The 21,379-nt window shown below is 47.4% G+C and overlaps 1 protein-coding gene and 1 pseudogene across 1 annotated transcript in view; both read left to right on the top strand.

Moving 5' to 3' along the window:
- Nucleotides 1-735: 735 nt before the first annotated feature.
- LOC118587744 lies at nt 736-2,110 on the top strand (annotated as a pseudogene).
- A 3,256-nt stretch (nt 2,111-5,366) lies between these two features.
- Endod1 (endonuclease domain containing 1) overlaps nt 5,367-21,379 on the top strand; it is a 31,654-nt gene continuing 15,641 nt past the window's right edge. Inside the window, exon 1 of the mRNA XM_036193420.1 lies at nt 5,367-6,033. Within this exon, the coding sequence (XP_036049313.1) occupies nt 5,734-6,033 (300 nt within the window). The 5' untranslated portion in view covers nt 5,367-5,733. The remainder of the gene's footprint in view (nt 6,034-21,379) is intronic.

Raw genomic sequence — 21,379 nt, 5'->3', positions numbered from 1 at the left:
CTGGGTGCCCACCTGGCCCCAGAAGGTGCTGGGGTGAGTTTAGGAGGGAGCATGGGAACCAAATGAAGTTCTACTTTCTCTGAATACCCAGCAGTCAGTGCAGCCACTGGCTCACGGTAGGCAGTTTAGAAACTTTCTGGCTTCTTCTTCTTAAACAAACAACCAAATAGCAGGTGACGCTGTTCAGCAGGAGGACCAAGAGGAGAAGGCCAGCAGTGTAGCATGAATCTTAAAGAGTCTTATTAATAAACTCAAACCTGAGGCCAGTTATTGGGATGAATACTGGAAGATCAGAGAAGCAGAATGAGCCACAGCTTCCTCACCTTGCCAATTCCTCAGCTGATCCTGTTTCCTCAGGCTGGAAACCTCTGAGTCCTCATCTAGAATGAATCTCAGCTGAACCACTGCTCAAAAGCCTAAAAGCTTAATCAAGCCAAAAGCTTCTAGTTCCTGGTTTTCAAGCCTTATATACCTTTCTGCTTTCTGATATCACTTCCTGGGACATTTCCTGGGATTAAAGGCATGAATCACTATGCCTGGCTGTTTCCAGTGTGGCTTTAAACTCACATAGATCCTAATGGATGTCTGTCTCCCAAGTGATAGGATTAAAGGTGTGTGTGCCACCATTTTCTGGCCTCTATGTCTATCTAGTGCCTGTTCTGCCCTCTGACCCCAGATAAGTTTATTCAGCAGCGTCTTAGGGGCCATAGTCCTGGTCATGGCCACAGATCTCCTGGAGGTAAAGCCGAAGACAAGGAGTGAATCCCTGTCACCAAGCTGGGCTGCCTGGTCAAGGACATGAAGATCAAGTCCCTAGAAATCTGCTTGTTCTCCCTGCCCACTACGAAATCTGAGATTATGGACTTTTCCCTGGGCTCATCCCTAAAGGATGAGGTTCTAAAGATCATGCCAAGGCAGAAGCAGACTTGGGCTGGCCAGTGGACCAGGTTCAAGGCTTTTGTCACTATAGGGAATGATAATGGTCATGTTGATCTTGGTGTTAAGTGCTCCACTGAGGTAGGCACTGCTATCCAATGGACCATCATCTCAGTCAAGCTTTCCATTGTGCCTTCCAGAGAGGCTCGTGCAGCGTTGGTGGTATAATGGTGAGCATAGCTGCCTTCCAGAGAGGCTACTGGGGGAGCAAGTGAAAGGGAAAAATTAGTAGCCATCTTGAGAGACGTTCTTTCCCCTTCCTCTAAAGGTGTTTGCTGACCAGCAGTTTTAGAACTGACCAGAAGTTTAACTCATGGGAAGATAGGGCTGGAACAATAAATCTATGTATTCCGGACTTGACAAAACAAGATATGGGAAGTAATGGGCTCAATTGACCAGAAGTTGAACTCAGGGGAGATTAGGACTAGAACAATAAATCTGAATGTATCTATCCTGGGTTCAGCAAAAGCAGGACAGAGGTAGTAAAAAAAATTTGTCTCTATAGATACCCTGAATCCTGTTAGCCATTAGTAACCTTATACGTATAGTTCAGCCATTAACTTCAAAGAACTACCTCACCCCTAGCCTCCTTGTCTGATCCCGAGATATGTGACCCTCTGCATGTAAACCTTTCCTATATAAACCCCTTAAAGTGAGTGCTGGGGACCTTCCCTCTTTTCACCTGCTGTAACATAGTGTCAGGGAGGTCCCTGCCTAGTCCAGAATAAACAAAACCTATTGGTCTTGCATCAGAAGTTGGCTCCTTGGTGGTCTTGTTAGGGGGCTCATGTGTGGGCATTACACAAGATTGGTAAGTCCCACACTGTTCCATGCAAGGTGACAGGCTGCTGTGGCTCTCTGTTGGTACATCTCATCCCTGCCCCCAGAGGCATTGGCATCGTCTCTGCTCCTGTGCTCAAGAAGCTACTGATAATGGCCAGTACTGATGACTGCTACACATCAGCCAAGGCTGAGCTGCCACCCTGGGCAACTTTGCCAAGACCACCTTCGTTTGATGCCATCTCTCAAAGATCTACAGCTACCTGACCCCCAACCTCTGGAAAGAGACTGTGTTCACCAGGCCTCCTTATCAGGAATTCATTGACCATCTTGTGAAACCTTCGTTAGAGTCTCTGTTCAGAGGACCCAGGCTTTAGCTGTGGCTACCACATAGGGGTTTTTAATTCAAGAAAAATAGAGTGAATTAAGTTTGTTGAGAGACAGAGAGAGAGAGAGAGAGAGAGAGAGAGAGAGAGGGAGGGAGGGAGGGAGGGAGGGAGGGAGGAAGGAAGGAAGGAAGGAAGGAAGGAAGGAAGGAAGGGGAATTTTCTGAGACTGAGGCCCCAGGTGCAGTTCCCAGCATTCCCACTGTGGCTCACAGTTGTCTATAACTCCAGTTCTAGGGGATCCAACAGCCTCTGATGGCCTCCACTGGCACCAGGCACACAAGTGGTTCACAGACCACATGCAGGCAAACACTCACACACACAAAATAAATAGAAAAAAAAAAGGTCTTCTGGGAGCAAATGGACTGGAGCGCTAAAGCCGCAATGAAAGGGCTTAGAGAAAAGTCTTTCATCTCTCCCTCCTTCCTTCTTCCTCCCTACATTGGAATTTACTTTACAACTGTCACATAGTTGACATCTAAAGGTGACAGGAGGAGGAGATCAGAAGGGGCTTTTAACCTCAAGCTGGGTGTGGGTGTGGGGAAAGAATGAGATTGTCGGGAGGATGCATGGCTTGAGGCTGTGAGGTAGGTAGGGCAGACTGTAGGGAAAAGCAGGCCAGGGGAGAGAGAAATACTTCCTGCTACGGAGGCCCAAGGTCGAGTGGGATGTGGCGTGTTTGTCTAAGGGCATGTGCAAGGTGGGAGTGGTAAGAGGAGCCCTGAGAAAGGGGCAGTGGTCATGTGCAGCAGCAGGGCTGGTTTTATGGGAAGGCATAGGAAGGGTGATTGGAGAGTGTGAGAGTTGACAGTCACATTTCTGGTAGGAAGTTACCTCACCTGCAAATTTCAGTAGAAGGAATTGGAGCAATAAGAGTCTTGCTCATTCAGTGTGGTGGTAGGGTGCATTGGCACAGTGTGGAGGACAAGACAGGCACATGTTTTCAAACAACGTGGGCTAGAAACTCAAACCACGCAAGTGTACATTGATGGCCTTGTATTTCACCTCAGCCACTGTCTCTCCCTCAGGCCTCAGCTGGAAGCTTTGCACAGGTGTTGGGGCTGTCTAGCTGAGTAGAGGGACCTAAAGGAACTCACGCCAAAGCTGCCTCCTCTGTGAACAAAGTCAGTGGAGAAAGAAAGGACTCAGGGTGACCAGCAAGGACAAACTGGTGAGCATTCCTGAATGCTGCTAAGACAATCTTCCCCTGGAATGAGCATGCAGCAAATATTTGAATCAGCTCTAGGCCTTCCCACCCTGTAATTTTTTCCAGAATCTTAGATTAAAGAAATTTGTTATTTTCAAAAGCAAATTCAAAATTATAATTTTTATCATTGTAAGATGAACATGTGGAAAACAAAACAAAACAAATACAACATAAAATAAAAAACCAAAATAGTATCTCATACTACCAGCAAAAGGAAGTCAAGTAGATACAATTATCTGTGAGGTATTGCACAAATTCTAATTGGTCTTTATAAAAACCCAGAGTCAGATATCAGGGTGAAAGCTGGAAGACCAGAGAAGCAGAACAGCCAGCCACTAGTTCTTACCTCTACGTAATCCTTAGCTAAGAAGGGTTCAGATTTCCGGTCTCCTGCTGCCTTACATTTCTCTCTCTACCCAGTCACATCACATCCTGTCTCCACCTCCCTAGTGCAGAGATTAAAGGCATGAGATCCCAAGTGCTGGCATCAAAAGCATGTGCCACCACTGCCTGGCCTCTATGACGAGTAGCTTAACTCTGAATCTGATCTTCAAGCATGCTTTATTTGTTAGATCACAAACAAAATGTCACCACAGTAGGGTGTGCAAATGTTGTTTATATCTGGCAGTCACAGGAGGCTGAGACGAAACTCTAACATACCATGAGAGTAAGGTAGTGGGGCATGCTCTGTGAGTGGGTGTGCGTGTGCATGCGCTTGAGGGTGCACGTGTTAGGTACTGTCCACTTCTCTCACTGGCCTGAAACTCACCAAGTAGGTGACACTGACCTTTGAGCCCCAAGGACCCACCTTTCTCTGCCTCCCCAGCATGAGATTACAAGTCTGTGCCACCATGCCCTGCCTCTTTACTTGGCTTTGTGCATCAAACTCAAGTAGACTCTTGAGCTTGTACCTGACCCTCACCCCCAAGTTCGCAGGGCAGTCGCTGTGACCACTAAGCCATCTCCTCAGCCTGCTTTTGTTTTTAACGCTTTCCAGATCACTCCAGAAATATGGTCGAAAGACTCAAGTTTTCAGTAATATTTTTTATTTGGCTGATTTTTTTGAGATAGGTCTTGCCATGTAGCCCAGGCTGGTCTTAAATTCTCAGTTCTCCTGCCCTTTCTCTCTAGTCCTGGGGTTATAAGCCTGCATCACCCTGCTTGGCTCATTAACCTAATGTATAATATTCTTTCTAAACCGCAGTTTATAATCCATTAGTGGCTCAGAGAAAAACATTTAATTAATTAATTGATTAATTAATTAATTAATTAATTAGGAGACAGGGTCTCAAGCCTGCCCTGCCTTTGAACTCCTGGTCCTCTGTTCCTACTCCCCTAGGTGCACACCACCATAGCTTGTTTATATAGTACTGGGAATGGGACCCAGGGCTTCTTACATACTCAGGCAAGCACTCCACCCATTAAGTGACACCCCATCCGGTTTCCTCTGCTCTGTATGCCACCAGCCTTCCTCAAGTTCTTCCCACATGCTTTTCCCTTCTGGAGAAAGTCGTCCTGGCGTGAGCTGCTTTCCTCCGGCTGTCAGTTCAGATACTGTCTTCTCAGGCCATCTCCTTGGACTACCCCCTTTAGGACTTTAGTCCTGTAGAGGTCTTACGGTGGATTCATGGCGAGTTTTCAGCAATTCCTTTAACAGCACGCTCTTTGAATTAATAACAAGCTTTCCCTTTGGGCTGTACTCACCACACAGAGACCCTGCTCTTGTTACCACTATACTAATTCGAGGTGGGGGTGTGCAGGCGGGGGAGACACATAAGCAGTGGGAGGAATAAAGGGTGTTGGCGGTCTCTTTCCCTTCTGAGTTTCAGTTTGATGTCTAACTCTGGCACCAAGTAAACCACAGCAGGGCTGTGCTGTCAGCTTAGGAACTTCCCTTAACAGGGATTTATTTGTCTAGCAGAGCCCTGTTTAACTTTGAATTACGGATCTCCTTGACCCTACCAACCACGACTGGCTTTAACCTGGAACTAGCTCTGTAGATAAAGCTAGCCTTGAACTCACAGAGATTAAACGCATTTCCACCACTGCCTAGAGACTGATGCGGAAGGGCAGGTTTAGGCTCCAGGGAGCATTGCTCTGCCGGCATCTCCCGCCCCCGTGCATCCCGTGGGGGAATGTGTGGGCCTGGTGCGAGCAAGCCACGGCTTCTCAGCCCCAGCTCCAGGGACCATCCCTCGGACTAGGCCAGATCAGCGTGGAGGGGTAGGTCTGGCACCCAGCAGCAGGGCGGCAGGTGACCAGTGTCCACGAGCGGGTGCAGCCGCAGAGAGGCCGGCCGAGCGCTGCAGCCATCTTCGGGGTGGAGGCGGAGAAGGGGCGCGGCCTTGGCCGGGAGCCGCCCCGCCGGAGCGGCGCACCGCGGACTTCCCTGCTCCTGCGGCGCCCAGGCGCGCAGAGGCCGCCATGGGCTGTGCGCGCTGGCTCGCCCTGGGCGGCCTCCTGGCCCTGGCCGGGCTGCTGCAGGCCCGGCTGCTGCTCCCGAACCAAGCGGGCTTCGGCGAGTGCGACCGCTTCTTCTACGCGGGGACCCCGCCTGTTGGGCTGGAGACTGAGGCGCACGTGAGGATCTGTCAGCGCTTCGCGGGCGCCGAGCGCTTTGCCACCCTGTACAGCCCGGGCCACCGCATCCCTGTGTTCTCCGCGTTCCGCGCTGTGCGCCCCGAGCCGCTCAGCACCGAGCAGCGCGGGCTGCTAGAGCCGCAGGTAAGCAGGGTTCGGCCGGGGGTGGTGGTGGGGGCGGACGGGACGGGACGGACTGACCCGAGGTTCAGATCCACTCCACCCCCCAACTGCAGCCTGCCTTGCCCCGGTGGGAGTCGCCACTTAAGCCGCAGGGGCGGGAGGTCCCCTGGGGAGATGGCCCTCCCTTGTTGTGGGCGCGGATGTCTGCAGTGTCTGCTTGGTTTCCTGGGTAGTAGAGGACATGGACTGGGAGACGGCATTCGGTGACTAGGGGAGATCCGCTGGAAGCACAAGCTTCCCAGGCCCGCGCTCGCCCCCTCAGCAGCATTCACCAGGGTGATGGGCAAGTTCACCCCATTTTACAGGCTCAGGAGCTTGCGGAAGATCACCCAGGTGGTAAGGTGAGCTGGTCTCCAGGCTAGGAAGTCACTGCCCTTTCTGCTGGGGGAAAGCTTCTGAGAGCGCATAGACTTTGAGAAACTCCGTGAGGCAGTACCCACCGAGGAAGGGCAAACTAGTTTTTCCTGACTCTTCGTATCGATAGATTATCAGACCTTTGGCAATCATGTCACCTTTCACAGTGTTGAGTCTGTCTGGTGGCAGGGATCAAACACTCAGAAAGGCCTCTGTGGGCCCTGCAGAACCTGCTGACTGGCTCTTCTCTGCCAGGTCCCGGCTTACACACCCTGTCTGCCTCTCTCTGACCTCTCCCAGCCTTGCAACCCTGCTTGTCCACAGCCTTTGGTTTCTGAGGGCCACCATTACAAAGCTTCAGGCTTTCAGGTGGCTCCACCTGAATGTGGGGGTTGTTTCTCTATCATATTTCCAGCTACCAGATCTTGGCCGGGCAGGTTTCAGGCAGGCTGCACCAATATTACCTTCTTACATCCTTCCAGCAGCTTGTTGATCTCGGGACCTGTGAGGCCAGGCCAGTGAAAAGAGTTACTAATGTGTAAATATAGGGAAGACACATTCGGATCTAAAATTACCTTCTCCCAGTGTACCCCTAGAACCCAAAGTTCTTTATGTTTCCCAGGTCTGGGAAGAGAGCAGTAACCTAGTCCATTCTCACCAAGGAGCTCAGTAGCATCTGGAGGGGACAAACATACACAGGGTAAAGTCATGAGAATTCTGGATATACCTGGTGACCACCTGCTGCCTGCCTGTGTGCATTCAGACCCTGCTTCCTCTAGACTAGCTATTGACCCGTGATGACTGCAGGATGATAATGACATAGAATGGTTGTGGGGGGCGTTAAGTGAGCTACTATATGTTCTGTTCTCCAGAGGGGCAGGACACCTAAGTACTAGCTACTCTGTGCTGTCCACAAAACACATAATTTAACCAAGGCAAAACAGAGTCCTGCTAGATTTAATCCATTGGTAAGGTGATAGGGGAAAGCTTCAGGGTCTGGTTGGCATTTGTGCTGAGCCTGGAAAGATTAGGTAGGGTTCAGGAAGGAGATGAAGAGGAAGAAGATATTTCAGCCTGGCATCGTATGCGATGGGTGTGGCAGATTTGTGGATCATTGCTTGGGAATGATTGGGGCAGGTTAGCTAATACTGTATCATAAGCTGTGGAGCCCAAGGACTCATAATAAAGGGGAGTCATGGGAGGGAGGAGCAGAGGAAGAAGTCATCAGGGAGACTTAAGTGGAGCCACGTAACTGTTATTAAGGGAGTCAGAAGGGAATAGGGTTTGACAGTAAGCCTGTGGAGACCCGGAGTGGGGCAATGGGGGTGAGATCAAGGTGGAGAGCTGAGGGCATAGTTCCAAACAGCAGCTGGAGCTGTGAGATGTCCTGACTTCTGCAAATACTGGAGGTTTGGACTGTGGCTCAGTGTTTGCCTGGCATGCACTTATCCCCAATACTGCATAAAATGGGGCTCATGCACACAGTTCCAGCATTCAGATCAGGAGTTCAAGGTCATGCTCAGTGAGTGCTAGGCCAGCCTAGGCTACATGAGACTGTCTTAGAACAAACAAGTTCAGCCTCCATGCTGTTGGGGAGTGACCAAGGCTGAGAACTGAGGCCACTTTTCCCTGCAGATTTTCTCCACAGTATCCTACCTTGAAGTCAGCAAGGGGGCCAAAGAAGACTGAAGGGAAGGGGTGGGGAGGGAAGAGACAGAAGCACAGGTACCTCTGGAACCACTGCAGCAGGCTGCCCCTGCTTCTGTTCCAAGACCTGCCTCTACGCCAATGCCCTGCTGCAAGTCCTGCTCAGGGCTTGGTGTGCTTCCAGCTACTTCCAAGACATTTCTGTTACCAAGTTCTTTTGTGCCCATATCACCTTATGAGGTCAGTATGACCAAGAGGTCCAGGAGGCAGAAGGCAGGCAATTCAGCACTGGCCTATGACAATGAATCAGGCAGGGTGGCACCAGCCCAGCCGGGCAGCTCTGGGGCAGCCTGAAGTTGCCCCTGAAGAAGGTCTCTGAATGGAAGATGCAGGAATGTAGTCACTGGTGCTAACAACCTTAGAGAGGTGTTGCTGCTCAACACCTTGGGGACAAAGTTCAAGCCACAGGCTGAGCCCTTCCTTTCACAAGACCCTTGTGCTGGATCCTGGTTCCTGGCCAAGTCCTGTCCCTCTTGTCGCCACACCCGCAGAAATGTAGCCAGGCCTGCATTACCTGTGGTCCCCTGGACCGCTGATGTTCTCACATAGCTCCCGCCAACCCTGACCTTTCAGCTTCTCGTACTCTACCCTTCTACCTTTGCTGGACTATCTTCTCCCAAAGTCCTCCCCATCTGAATAGACCCTCCTCCTAAGTTAGGACCATACTCCTGTGCTCTCCTGTACTAGTCTCTGTCTCCTTATTCTCCACAGGGTCTTGCTGTGTAGCCCAGGCTGTCCTCAAGTTCTCCATCCCCCTGCCTCCACCTCTCTAGGATGGGGATTACAGGCTTTGACCACCATGGCTGATTTCGTCTCCTCCTCCCCCTTCTTCTGAGACAGGATTTCTTTGTGTAGCAGGCTGTCCTGGAACTCACTTTGTGTAAACCAGGCTGGCCTTGAACTCAGGGATCCTCCTGTCTCTGCCTCCTGAATGCTGGGAATAAAGGTGTGCACCATCATGCCCAGTTTTGATTTCTTCATTTTTGTACTTACTGCAGTGTTTTGTAATTGTCTGTCCTATTGTCTGTCTGTCTCCCCTGCTTGAGCCCTAGAATTCTGGCTGAGGATGTAGGACGTAGGTTATTCATTCTTGCAAATACAGAGCTTAGCACACAGAAAGCATTGAATCGGTGATGGATTAAATAGCTGTGAGCTGGAGGATCACTCAGGTGCAGCGGTAAGTGGCTCTGCGTGGGTGTTTGTAGTGTTTCCCTGGGTCAGAAACTCGTCCTTATTGCTGGCCAGCAGCCTCTGCTGTCGAACATGTTTATAGGTAGAGCTCAGAGCCTTTCTCTGTGGCCTCCCATGCAGCACCAGCTCAGGGCCTTGAGACACTGCAGTGATTTGGTCTCCATCTGTGCTCACAGGCCCCAGGGTCCCCAGCCCTGCAGCCTGGTGATAGCGTTGAGGGACAGGAAGAGCAGTGAAGAGGAAAGCGGAGAAAGCCCTGTGGCCTGCTGGAGAAAGGCTCATCTTTAAACCTAACGGCGGACGCTGAGAGGAGAGGGAACACCCTCCCCCACCCCCACCCCCGGGACCATCCTGTCTGGGGACATTTTCTCTAAGACTCCAGAGCAGTGTTGAATTTAAGGAACAGGGTCTGCCAGTGCCTCAATGCAAATGGAATATTTTTGTATATGATACCAGTGATCTCCAAAATATATTCCTGTCCAAATCCAGCAAGACCTTGTTTTATAAACATGAACGTTAAGGAGGAATGGCCTTAGAACCAGTGATGGCAGTGTACATTCATTGATTTTAAAAAGATACATTGAGATATATTCATCACTGTCTCTTCATTGTTGACACAAGGAAATTGGCTCAGAGAGGTTAACTGGTGTCCAAGGTCACACAGCTTGGATCTGAAAACAGGACCCATTGCTTTTAGTCTAGTGTTCTTTTAATATACACGGCCATTCTCGTGTCTCTTTCATAAGAGAATCTTAATTTCTCCTCTTTCTCTTTCCCACTGCCACAGACAAGTGAGAACATGCATGCAGATGCAGAAATCCTGTTTGAGCTCCAGTGGTTCTGCAGAGACGGCGATGTTTCTAGAGGACCTTAGAAGGTTGTGTTTCATATTTCAGTAAATACACATGAAGTGGTCTCAGGCAGAACCTGGAGTTCTCAGTCTTTAGTTTCTGACAGTTGCTTCCTGCCTACACAGCCAGAAACAGTTGGCCACGCTGTTTAGTGTATTGTAATCTCAGCCCCTCTTTATTGCATCAGAGAACAGATATGTAGAAGGCACCACACACTGAAGACTCTGTGTACAGGGTGCAGCAGACAGGACAGTTTTGGGTTTTACTTCTTTTTTTTTTTTTTTTTTTTTTTTGCCGGAGCTGAGGACTGAACCCAGGGCCTTGTACTTGCTAGGCAAGCGCTCTACCACTGAGCTAAATCCCCAACCGGGTTTTACTTCTTGATAAGAGGCTTGGTTCAGATTCCTGGCCTGCCGTGTACAAGCTGTGTGACCTTGTGTCTGGCACCCTGCTTTTCCTGTTTGTTTATTAGAGGCAATAGTGACATCCATCGTAGAGTGGGATTGTGACACTATAGTAAGCATGTAGCACTGGGACTATAGAAACACATCGTTAGTACTAATGTGTATACTAAAGGGGTGCTGGGTAATCACAAATGCACACACACTGGACTAGGTGTGCCTTTTGCACTACCACATAGACCCTTCAACTGTGAATATTCTCAAATACTCTACATCCCACACTCATGTCAGTGCTCAGCACATAGGAAAAACCTGAAGGAGTGAAAAACTGGGTGGATGGATGGGTGCATGATGTATGGATGAGTGCATGTGTGGATGGAATAAATTGATAGAAAACCAGCAATAACAGATGGGCATCAGAGATACCTCCACCCTTTCTGGTGCTGAGCAACCAAGAAGTGTTGTACCACAAACAGTGAGTAAGGACATTTGAGGCCTGGGTGAAGCTGGAAGTGCAGGACTTGGGGAGATTCCTGTGTCAATCACCCGCAGCTTCCTCAGAGTGCAGGGGCCCCTTTCCTTCCCTAGCCCTTTCTTCGTCTTCGGATCAAGCATTCCCATAATCTTCAGGCCGTTCTTGGGATCATGCTAAGGGCTTGCTCTCCATCAGGAACACATCTACCCAGTGGTAACTCTCCATACTAGATCTCTTACTTCTGCCAAAGGTCTTCACCATTGAACTTTAAAAAAAAAAAAAAAAATCATGTAATAACTCTAGGCCCAGTAACCCATGCTTTATAGTGTAAGAAACTCACATTCAAAGTGGCTAATGAACTTATCCAACATCACTCAACTGTTAGATAGTAGATCCCAGGCTGCCTGCACCCTCTTCAGTGCTGAGCAGCCAAACCCCTTGCTCCATTTCTTCTCTCTCATGCCACTTTATAGATAGTTTCCAGTTGGACTGACAAGATCACTTAGTGGGGAAGGGCACTTGCTGCCAAGCCTGAGGACTTGAGCTTGATCCTTAGAACCTACATGGTAGAAGGAGAAAACTCCACAGACTTGGCTTCTGACCTCCACACATGCCCCATGGCACACGCCCCCTCCACCCATAAATATTTGTTTTTGTTTTTTTTTAAAGCAAGAGAAAGAAAATGTGGCGTTGAGTAGGTGGGAAGGTGAGAAAGATCTAGAAGGAGTTTGGGAAGGGGAAAAGTGTGATCAGAATATATTGTATGAAAAAAATTTTTCAATTAAAACTATTAAAAGTTTTTCCGGAGTTCAAGCTGTCTGACTAGCTCTGCTGTTTTATTAATTGAATCAGTTCTTTGGTTGGCTTATGGCTGTGTCACAAACACATGGCTCTCAAAATCACAGCTTCATGTTGCTGGTGGCTTAGCTCTTTGCTCCTGGTGATTGGATAGAGCTTTCCTTGAGACATAAACATTTTAATCTCTGGGCTTCTAACTGCCAACACTAAAGGTGAAACTGAGGCAGTACAGTCTTCTGGGAGCTCTCTCTCTGTAAGAAGTACCACAGTCAAGGGAAGCTGGAATTCCCCACATTCGAAATACAATTCCTTTCTTCTGTGCTGTTCCTTTTCATTCCAGGAAACTTGGCATGGGTCAGAGCAGTCATCCTCCTGATTCTGTATCTGTTTGTTCAAAGAAAGGAAAGAAAGAGCCTGGCAGGTGGTACTTGCTGTAGGGGGTGGAGGCAAGAGCATCAGCCTTGTATGAGGTTATCCTGAGCTACATAGTGAGCTTGTGAACAGCCTGGGCTACATGAGACCCTGTTTGAAGAACTAAACAAAAAGTGATGGAGGAATGGGAAGAAGAAACTGATTTTTGCACTGAACCATGTGTGGAAGTCCACTCAGCATTCCTGTTGTGTTTTTATTGACTCTGTACCGGACAGAAGTGTAGCTAAACCCAAAGGGGTCATTCTGAAGGCATTATTTAAAAATATAAATCAAATATCATGTTTAGTTAACTTACTTTAATTTCAGATTTCCCTGAGCTGTGATTGCTCTTCTGTTGGAGACACACAGCACTTTCACCAACCCTAGGACTCTTTACTCCAGAATTCATTGAGTCAATAGGTATTCCTTGAGCATCTGCTATTTTTCATTGCTGAGATTAAATCAATGAACCAGATAGACATTACCTGCTGTCTTAGGGCCTGATATCTGACAGAGGATACAAATGACAAATAAAATGAATAAATGAAAGAAACATTGCATGCCAATAATTTTAAGTTCCAAGGAGAAAAAGAAATTATTGTAAGATATCAAGAAAGGGTGTGTTTTGGAAGTGTTTTCTTGCAACAATGTTTTTGAGCATGGGTACAAACCTGAAGGCAGGGAGGGAGCCATTTGAGAAGATATCTAGGGCAAGAACATTCCAGGCAAAAGGAGTTGTAAGTGCAAAGGCCTCTGGTCTGTGTGGCCTTTGTGTGAGGAAGAAGCAAGAGCCAGCATGGCATAGCCAGAAATGAGCCTTAGAGCTGGGGAGGGAGCCTGGGTCACTCGGGTTCTGGTGGGATTTGGAGAAGAATGGATTTTTCCTTAGTGTGAAATGCAAAATCTTCATACAGGGCTCAGAGCAGAGACTGACACTGTGATCCAGTTCACATTTAATAGAACGGTTTTGGTTCTGTCTTGAGAACAGACTTGTGGGGTCAACAGCAGAAATGGAGACTAGTTAGGAGTGGCACCCAGCAAGAGACAGTGTCGGTTTGGTCAGTGTTTGGAGGACTTGTGACATGGCTGTGTGGTTCTCAATGTGTTTTGAAGAAAGGACTAGGGATCTATGGGTTAAGAAGATGGGTGGAGGTGTGGATGAGGCAGTCGAATTCCTGTGAATGAGAGGACAGTCCTGGAAGAGCCACTTTGGGAGCATATCAAAAGCTGGTGTTGGCTGAAAGGACTAGAACACTATGGTGGCTACTAGAGGTGGGGGCCATGGAGCTGCCCTTTCACGAGAACTGTTTAGTGACTGGGTGGATATCTCCTAGAAGTTTGTACAGTGTGTGTGCACTTACATTTGGTGATGATGTTCATCACGCCGAAAGAGTTGTTACAGTCTTTCATGTCTGCTGCTGTAGTAAAACACTTTGCCAAAAGCCATAAGTGACAAAGAGCTTATTTTGGTTTATAATTCCGGGTCACAACCTGTCATTACAGGGAAGTAGAGGTGTCAAGAGCTTGAAGCAGCTGATCACATCACACATAGTAAAGAACAGAGAGCAGTGAATGAAGGCATGTGTGCCAGTGTCCCGCTTGCCTTCTCCACTCTTTTTTTTTTTTTTTTGGTTTTTCGAGACAGGGTTTCTCTGTAGCTTTGGAGCCTGTCCTGGACTAGCTCTGTAGACCAGGCTGGCCTCGAACTCACAGAGATCCACCTGCCTCTGCCTTCCAAGTGCTGGGATTACAGGCATGTGCCACCACCACCCGGCACCTTCTCCACTCTTACACAGACTGAGACTCCCTGCCTAGGGAATGGTGCCACCCATAGTGGGCGTGTCTTCCTACCTTAACATAGTCAAGATAATCTTCCACAGTCAATTTCAGAGGCACATCTCCCAAGAAACTCAATATATTGTTAGGTTTATAATTAACATTAGCCATCAAAAGAGGGTAGATCTCATGTCAGGCTCTCCTACTCCACACACATGCATGCACATGCATGCACTCCAGCAAAAAGACACTGACACAGAGAAACCTTGGAAGGTGTTAGATGCATCTGCCATCTTTCATGTTATCACCAGGATGTTCACATGCACCAAAACTTCTCAAGATTATACACATTACATATGTTTGCTTCTTGATATGTTTGTTGTATCTCTCTCTCTCCCTCTCCCCACCCCCTCATGTGTATGTGTGTGTATGTGTGTGTGTGTGTGTGTGTGTGTGTGTGTGTGTGTGTGTGTGTGTTGTGTGTTTGAGATTTAGTTCTGAACATTCCAAATGTGAGACACCTCCATCCATGCAGGAAGCCTTGCTTTTCAGGGAAGTAAAACCACAGGTGCCTAGCACATCCTGAAACTTATGAAGTCAGTGATGGAGTGAGCCCACCTCAGGGACCAGAAGAGGCAATGCAGAACTATCTCACATTATGGAAGGAACAGAAAGGAGATCGAGCCACAGATACATGTAAGACAGGTGAAGCTCTAATGGGCAGTTCAGCTTGAGAGATGAAGGGAGCTGGTTGTGGCCAAAGGCACCACCTGGCTGCTCTACTTAACAGAGGGGGTGGCTGTTTTTTATGTGATGAGGTGGGGAAGACTGAAGCTTGGTGACTGTTCCTCAGTGATGTTTCCTTCTGCCACATAAACATTCTGGCCTTGTGCTTGGTGGGCTCATGGCTGATGACTTCATTTAGGAACTGAGCATTGCTCTTACTGTTGACGTCATCCTTTTCAGTAAGGCCTTGGTCCTGAGGTTTGGTCTGGGATTTATGATAAGGCTGAGTGCTTAAGCAGGCTATAAACTACAAGGAAGAGGAGAGGAGGTACTCACTTGCCAAGGGGCAATGGGCCAAATTAACCATGCCTATAGTCTCAGACAAAACAGTTTCAAGTTGTCAGCATGTCTCCATGACTCAGAGGCTAAGACAGCAAAGGGGGCAGACACAATATGAAGGCAGGTGACAACCTTTAGTCCATTTCCAATCATCTGTCAGATGCTTTTAGGTGCTGAGTCAGCTTCTTTAGCAAAGCAGGCTTCCAGTTCCTATTGAGTAGCCTAGGCAACCACCATAAACACATACCTGGCAAACAACTTCAGACAGGGGAAGTTTGTTTGATTCATGGTTTTGGGAGATTTCAGCTGACATTTGTGGGAAAGGCACTGTGGTTGGAGCATCGGGCTAAGGACGTGTATTCACATAGTCAGGGACCAGAGTGGCTAGGCTACCTTAGTGAGCTGCTTCTACCAGGAAGGCTCACCTCCTAAATGTCCAGAGCCTTCAAAAATACAGTTATTCATTGGGGGGAAAGGTTTAGAATATGAGCCTGTGGGGATATTTCCAGTGCAAACCAAAGTTAGTGATTAGTCCTTTTGCTATCAATTATCAACTAAGATCAAACAAGGAACCAGGAGTCCTGGGCTTTTGGTAACCATTTCTCTTGTCTCTGTTATTGGGTGGGGGTGAGTTTTAACTTAGTTTAGTCAGAAAGGGCTTCTGGTCAGTTGTTGTGGGATGTCTTTTTGTATGTTGTGAATATGTGTTGCTCCCATTTGCTAATAAATAAGGCTGTTTTGGCCTATGGCAAGGCTGCTTAGAGGCAGGGAGGAAGTCCAAACAGAGATATGGAGAGAAGAAAGGAGAGCAGGAGAGCTGCCTAGTTGCTGCCAGCAAGATGCCAGCAGACCGGTAATGCCACGGTCACATGGCAAAACATAGATTAATAGAAATGGGTTAATTTAAGATGAAAGAGCTAGCTAGTAAGAAGACTGCCATAGGCCATACAGTTTGTAAATAATATTAAGCCTCTGAATGATTATTTTATAAGCGGCTGTGGGACTGTGGGGCTGTGGGCAGACCAGAGAAAAGTACCACTGCAGTCAGTAAATAATCTGGCTTTGTGACCTAATCTGGGGTTTTACGATGAAGATGTCAAATGCATGCTTTTAACATGTGGCATGCAAAGGGTTGGATTTTTGAGAAGGCAATGGGGACTCCAGGGTCCCTGTGTGACAGTATCTTAACATTCATAATAAAGGAAAGAAATAGATCCAACTGTAATTGCTGACTGAATGGACCAGTATGCATGACTGAACAGGACCCTCTAAGGAAACAGCCTCTGTCTGTTTCATTTCTGTTGCTCTGATAAAAAGCAATTTAGGGGAGAAAGAGGTTAATTTCAGCTTACAATTCCAGGTCACAGTACATCATTGTGTAGAAATCAAGGCAGACATTTCAGCTAGCTAGTCATAGCACATCCATGGCCAAGAGCAGGGAGAAATGAATACATTTATGCTTGCTTGGTTACATGTGCTCAGCTTTATGTCTCCACTTTTATACAGTGCAGAACCCCCTGCCTGGGGAATGATGCCACCCACAATGGCCTGGGTCTTCCCACATTAATTAACTGAATTAAGACAATGTACCACAGACATCCACAGTTCAACCCAATGTAGACATTCCCCCATTGATGCTCTACCCAGGTGATTCTAGGTTGTCAGTTAAAGCTAACTATTGCATCCACCGTGTGTGTTCTGGAATGAGCATCCGCCATTGTGTCAGGCAAGTGGAAGCACAGGAAAAGGAAGCTCAGTTTATGAGCCAATGACCAGTCTTGTCCCCATCCTTGGGTATCTCTGTTGTATCTGCTGTCACAGAAACCTCCTAGCGTCAGACATACAGTTTGAGATGGCCAGTGACTTTCCTTTCTGTCCCTGAGCTGCACCAACTTTACTCTGTGACCTTTGCCATCTCAGTTCCAAGGTTCATGCTCCTAGCCTTTGAAAGTTGCAGCTGAGCTTCCTGATGGTTATGGTCAGCCCACCCTTCCTGGCCCCACTGTGGCCCTTCTGCAATACCCTGAAGCTAGAGAAATCATCAGAACATTCACCTTCTTTCTTCAGGACACCCCATTTTCTTTGATAAACACATAGCTCCTTATCACAGCCAGCAGTTTTTCCCTGTCCCTGCTCTCCTCCCAGCTCATCTGGGCTCACATGCCTTGCTATGCCTTCATTTTGGAGGCTGGGGCTTCATTCTGATTATTGTTTCAGTGTCCATCATCTGTTCTAGCAAAGGCTTTGGTACACACTACAATCTTTGTGTATTCTTCTTGGTTTCCTGAAATATTCCCAACTAGACCAATTGCCCATATGTCTTAATTAGGGTTTCTATTGCTGTGATAAAAACATGACCAGGGCAGCTTGTAAAAGAAAGAGTTTAATTTAGCTTATGGTTCTAGAGGGCTAGAGTCTATGATAGTGGATTAAAGGCGTGATGAAAGGGGGCTGGAGCAGCAGCTGAGAGCTTACATCTTGATCCACATTCGGGAGACAGAAAGAGAGAGAGCACACTGGGAATGGCATGAGTATTTTGAAACTTCAAAGCCCCAAGTGACCCACTTCCTCCAACAAGACCACAACTTCTAATCCTTCCCAAACAGTTCCACCAACTAGGGTACAAACATTCAAATGTATGTGCCTGTGGGGACCATTCCATTCAAACTACTACATGAAAAATAAAGTCACCCCCATACCCTTCTTTGCCAGCATGTCACAAGCACACAGCTATTTCCGTGACTAAGTACCAAATGATTCAACTTCAAGTCCCATTGGGGCAGCCAGGGCTGTGGTTTTGCTCCTTATTGGATCTTGCCTAACACTGGGGGTAGCAGCCTTTTTCTGTGACAGGCCAATGAGAAATAGCTTAGGAGGTGTGGGTCAGATGTCTCTACTGCAGTTACTCAACTATTTTTATTTTAACAAAATAAAAAGTTTTATTTTAATAGATGATATAGAAAACTCTTTTTATGAAAACGTGTAGGCTAGGATTGGCTCATGGGATGTACGTTTCCAGGCCCTGGTCTAGCACAAAGCCAGTACTCTGTATATTTGTGAATAACAAATGTCAGCAGGAGCTGAGCGCTTCACACATGTGGATTGAGTAGTTGTAGTGGTGTTTGAAAGCTGTGCCTTTCTCATTCCTGTATGGCTCAGAAGCCGTAGGTGGATACGAGAGTGAGTTCAGCAAAGCCTTTAGCTATGGTGGCTACTGTAGTTGTTATTTATACTGTTTAGATTTTTCCAATATATGCAAATGTCACATATGCTCATGATCAAATTTTATTTTGAGATTTTCAAAGTATATAAAAAGTGGATCGCATTTCTCAAAGATAAACAATCTTCATAGATTGTGGCATGTGTAGATATGTGTATGTAACAGTCCAGAATTTTCCATCACACCTACAGATGAATGCACCACTTCATACTCTTCATTTTATAACCAAGGTCCTATGATGCCTCAGCAAACATGTCTGTCAGACAGTCTCACACCCAAGGAAGAGGGTGTCGGGACCCTTTCAGTGGGCGGGTTTGTAGATAAGCAGAAACAAATACTAAGTGTCCTAACTTAGAAATAGAGGAGCTGAGGGTTTCAAATGCAGTCTGCTCTAGCCTGTCTTTTGGGACCCATGATATATAACTCACAGATGAGATAGCCCTGCCCTCTGTCCCTTCCCCGTGCTTCTGCAAAGAGAATCATTGTCCTTTCCTCTTACAGAAGAGGAGAGAGATTCTCAGAGTCACCAGTGCTCAAAGGTAGACGTCCATATTTCTTCCTCATGTCCATTTCCATCCCGTGTCTTTCCCAATGCTAGGGAGGAAGCCAGGGCTTCATATGTGTTAGGCAAGATCTTGTTGGCTTTGGTTGTGTGTTCTATAGTAATCTTATATGGAGATGCCTTCCATGTAAACTTTCCCAGTTTTCAGATGGGACTCATGACAGAGTTGACAGCAGCCTCCTTCACGTTCAGTTCCATGCCCACTCAGCTTAGTGACCAGGCTTCTTGCTGCTGTCCCCTGAGATGCCTCCCCTCCCCTATCTCCCAGCTTCAAGGACTAAAACAGCTTGTCTCTGCACTTTTCCCAGTTTCGATCCTGGTATCTGGAAATTTACATTGTCTACAAGGCCCCTGTCCTTTACATACTGGGCTACACAGGGTTCTCACAATAACAGGTATTTAGCCTCACTGATGGCAAGAGTTGTAGATTTATCTGCTTTTAACCAGGTGTGTGTGTGTGTGTGTGTGTGTGTGTGTGTGTGTGTGTGTGTGACATGAGAACACACTAGAAGATTCACAGACACAGGGAAGGAGACAAGCTATTCAAGTCTCAAAGGAACCAGGGCTGGAAAACTGGAAACACGACGATTGCAATCCTTAAAGTCTTGTTTGCATACTCCCCCACCCCAATTAAAAATATTTACGTATGTTTGTGTGTATATTTGGTGGGCGTGGGTGTGTACCTGTCATGGTGTGCATGTCACAACATGCATGTGGTAGTCAGAGGAACTTTGGGGCCTCAGTTCTCTTCCTCCACAGTAGGTTCCATGGTTTGAACACAGGAATCTGCATTTTAACAAGGACTGATGTGTTTGGAATATAAACTGAATTTTGGGAACTAACGACTTAAGGAGACATCACTGGTTTCCTGTGGTAGCTGTTGATTCCACCAGAGACAATACATGTACATTTGATGAAGACTTGCCTTAGAGCTTCCCAGTATGGAATTATTCTAGCATCACCTAGACAGCTTTAAAGGCATCCAATGAGGGCTCCGCTCATCATCCATCATCATCCTATTTAGCAGGCTTGAGGATTGTTTTTTTAGCCTCTGGTGTTTTGATGTGCAGTCAGCACTAAGAGTTCAGTATCTGAAATCAGAAGGTGGAAAGGTTAGAAATGGGGCCTGCTCACTGTCGCTGGCACTCTGAATTCGCTACCACATGTGAATGTCACAGTCACTCTGGAAAAGAGACTTTCCTGCGGAGGGAAACTCAAGACAGCTGGGTTTGTAACCTGACAGGGTTCTGCAGGCTGGAAAGGCCTGAGAAGAATCAGGTCTCTAAGGTTCCCAGGAGATTGAATGGGGACCTCAGTGAGAGCAGGGGCAGCCAGAGCAGTCCCCAGAGAAATGGCTGCCCCAGTGCCAGCCTCCCCTTGGGCCTTCCTTTTCAACACTTATTGCCAGCTTGGAGTTGGTATGTTCTATTTATTTTCTCCTTTTACTTTGATTTCTTTTTCAAGAACAAGTCTGAAGTGGAAGGGGCTACTTGCCCTCACCCAGTTCTGAGTCAGTTGATGAGAAGATGGTCTATGTACCCCTGTGGGTCATGCAGCCCTTACTCATGGGTGTGCCCAGCCTGCCTAGATGTTGGAAGCCAGAGCAGGAAGGTATGTGTGTGGCCTGGGAGCCCAGAGGAAGGTGATTCACCAGGAAGAAGGCCAGCGGGCCCTCCTTGATGCCAGACAGCCTCCACTCAGCAGGAAATGGAGACCTCTCCATTTCTGGGTCTAAAAAAAGCAGAAGAAAGAACATTAGCATCCTTCTAATTCCTCTGCAGCTGCTTCTGTACTCAAGGGGATAAGCACTTGCCGATGCCTGGTAAGGCTTATTTATGGGTGGGTCAGTATTTTCTTTTTTCCGAGAACTGGAAGGCTTCCTGTGTCCCTCCTCCAGTGTCCTAAAGCTGCTATCGTGACTCCCTGGATCTCCTTTGTTGTTTTTGTTCTAAGGCAGCTCCACATTGTCCATGGTGAGAGGTTTTGAAGGACACAATTCCAGTGTGTGATCATGGGGCCTTTCTGCTCTGAACAGCTCCGATAAGATCATCTGATTGAAAGTCTAGCTCAAGGTTCTTACGCTTCTTGGTAAGAGGGACTTCTCTCACCCCAATGGTGATGGGCAGTGTGTGTGTGTGTGTGTGTGTGTGTGTGTATGTGTGTGTGTGTGTGTGTCATCCTCACTCTGCAGAAGCAAGTTCAAAACACACACCATTCAGCATCTTCTATTATTTATGTCTTGTTAAAAAAAATAAACAAATCCATAGGAAGGCTCTGTCTGCAGTTAAACTGACGCTCACTCACTGGGTCATCTCCCAACTGACTGACTCATCCCTGTGAGTGCTTATCTAGTTGTGGCTTAAAATTCTCCGGGGAAAGGAAACTCCACCCTGGCCAAGGCAACCGTTGCCAAGAGTAATAACCCCTTTGATGACTCTTCATCATCACTACTTTTTCCTTGTGGAAGTTTGTGAGGCAGCAGTAAAGAAAGTCAGT

This window comes from Onychomys torridus, chromosome 7, assembly GCF_903995425.1.
Source record: "Onychomys torridus chromosome 7, mOncTor1.1, whole genome shotgun sequence".
Classification (NCBI taxonomy): domain Eukaryota; kingdom Metazoa; phylum Chordata; class Mammalia; order Rodentia; family Cricetidae; genus Onychomys; species Onychomys torridus.
The sequence above is the reverse complement of the archived record's forward strand: the minus strand, read 5'-3'. Positions and strand labels throughout refer to the sequence as shown.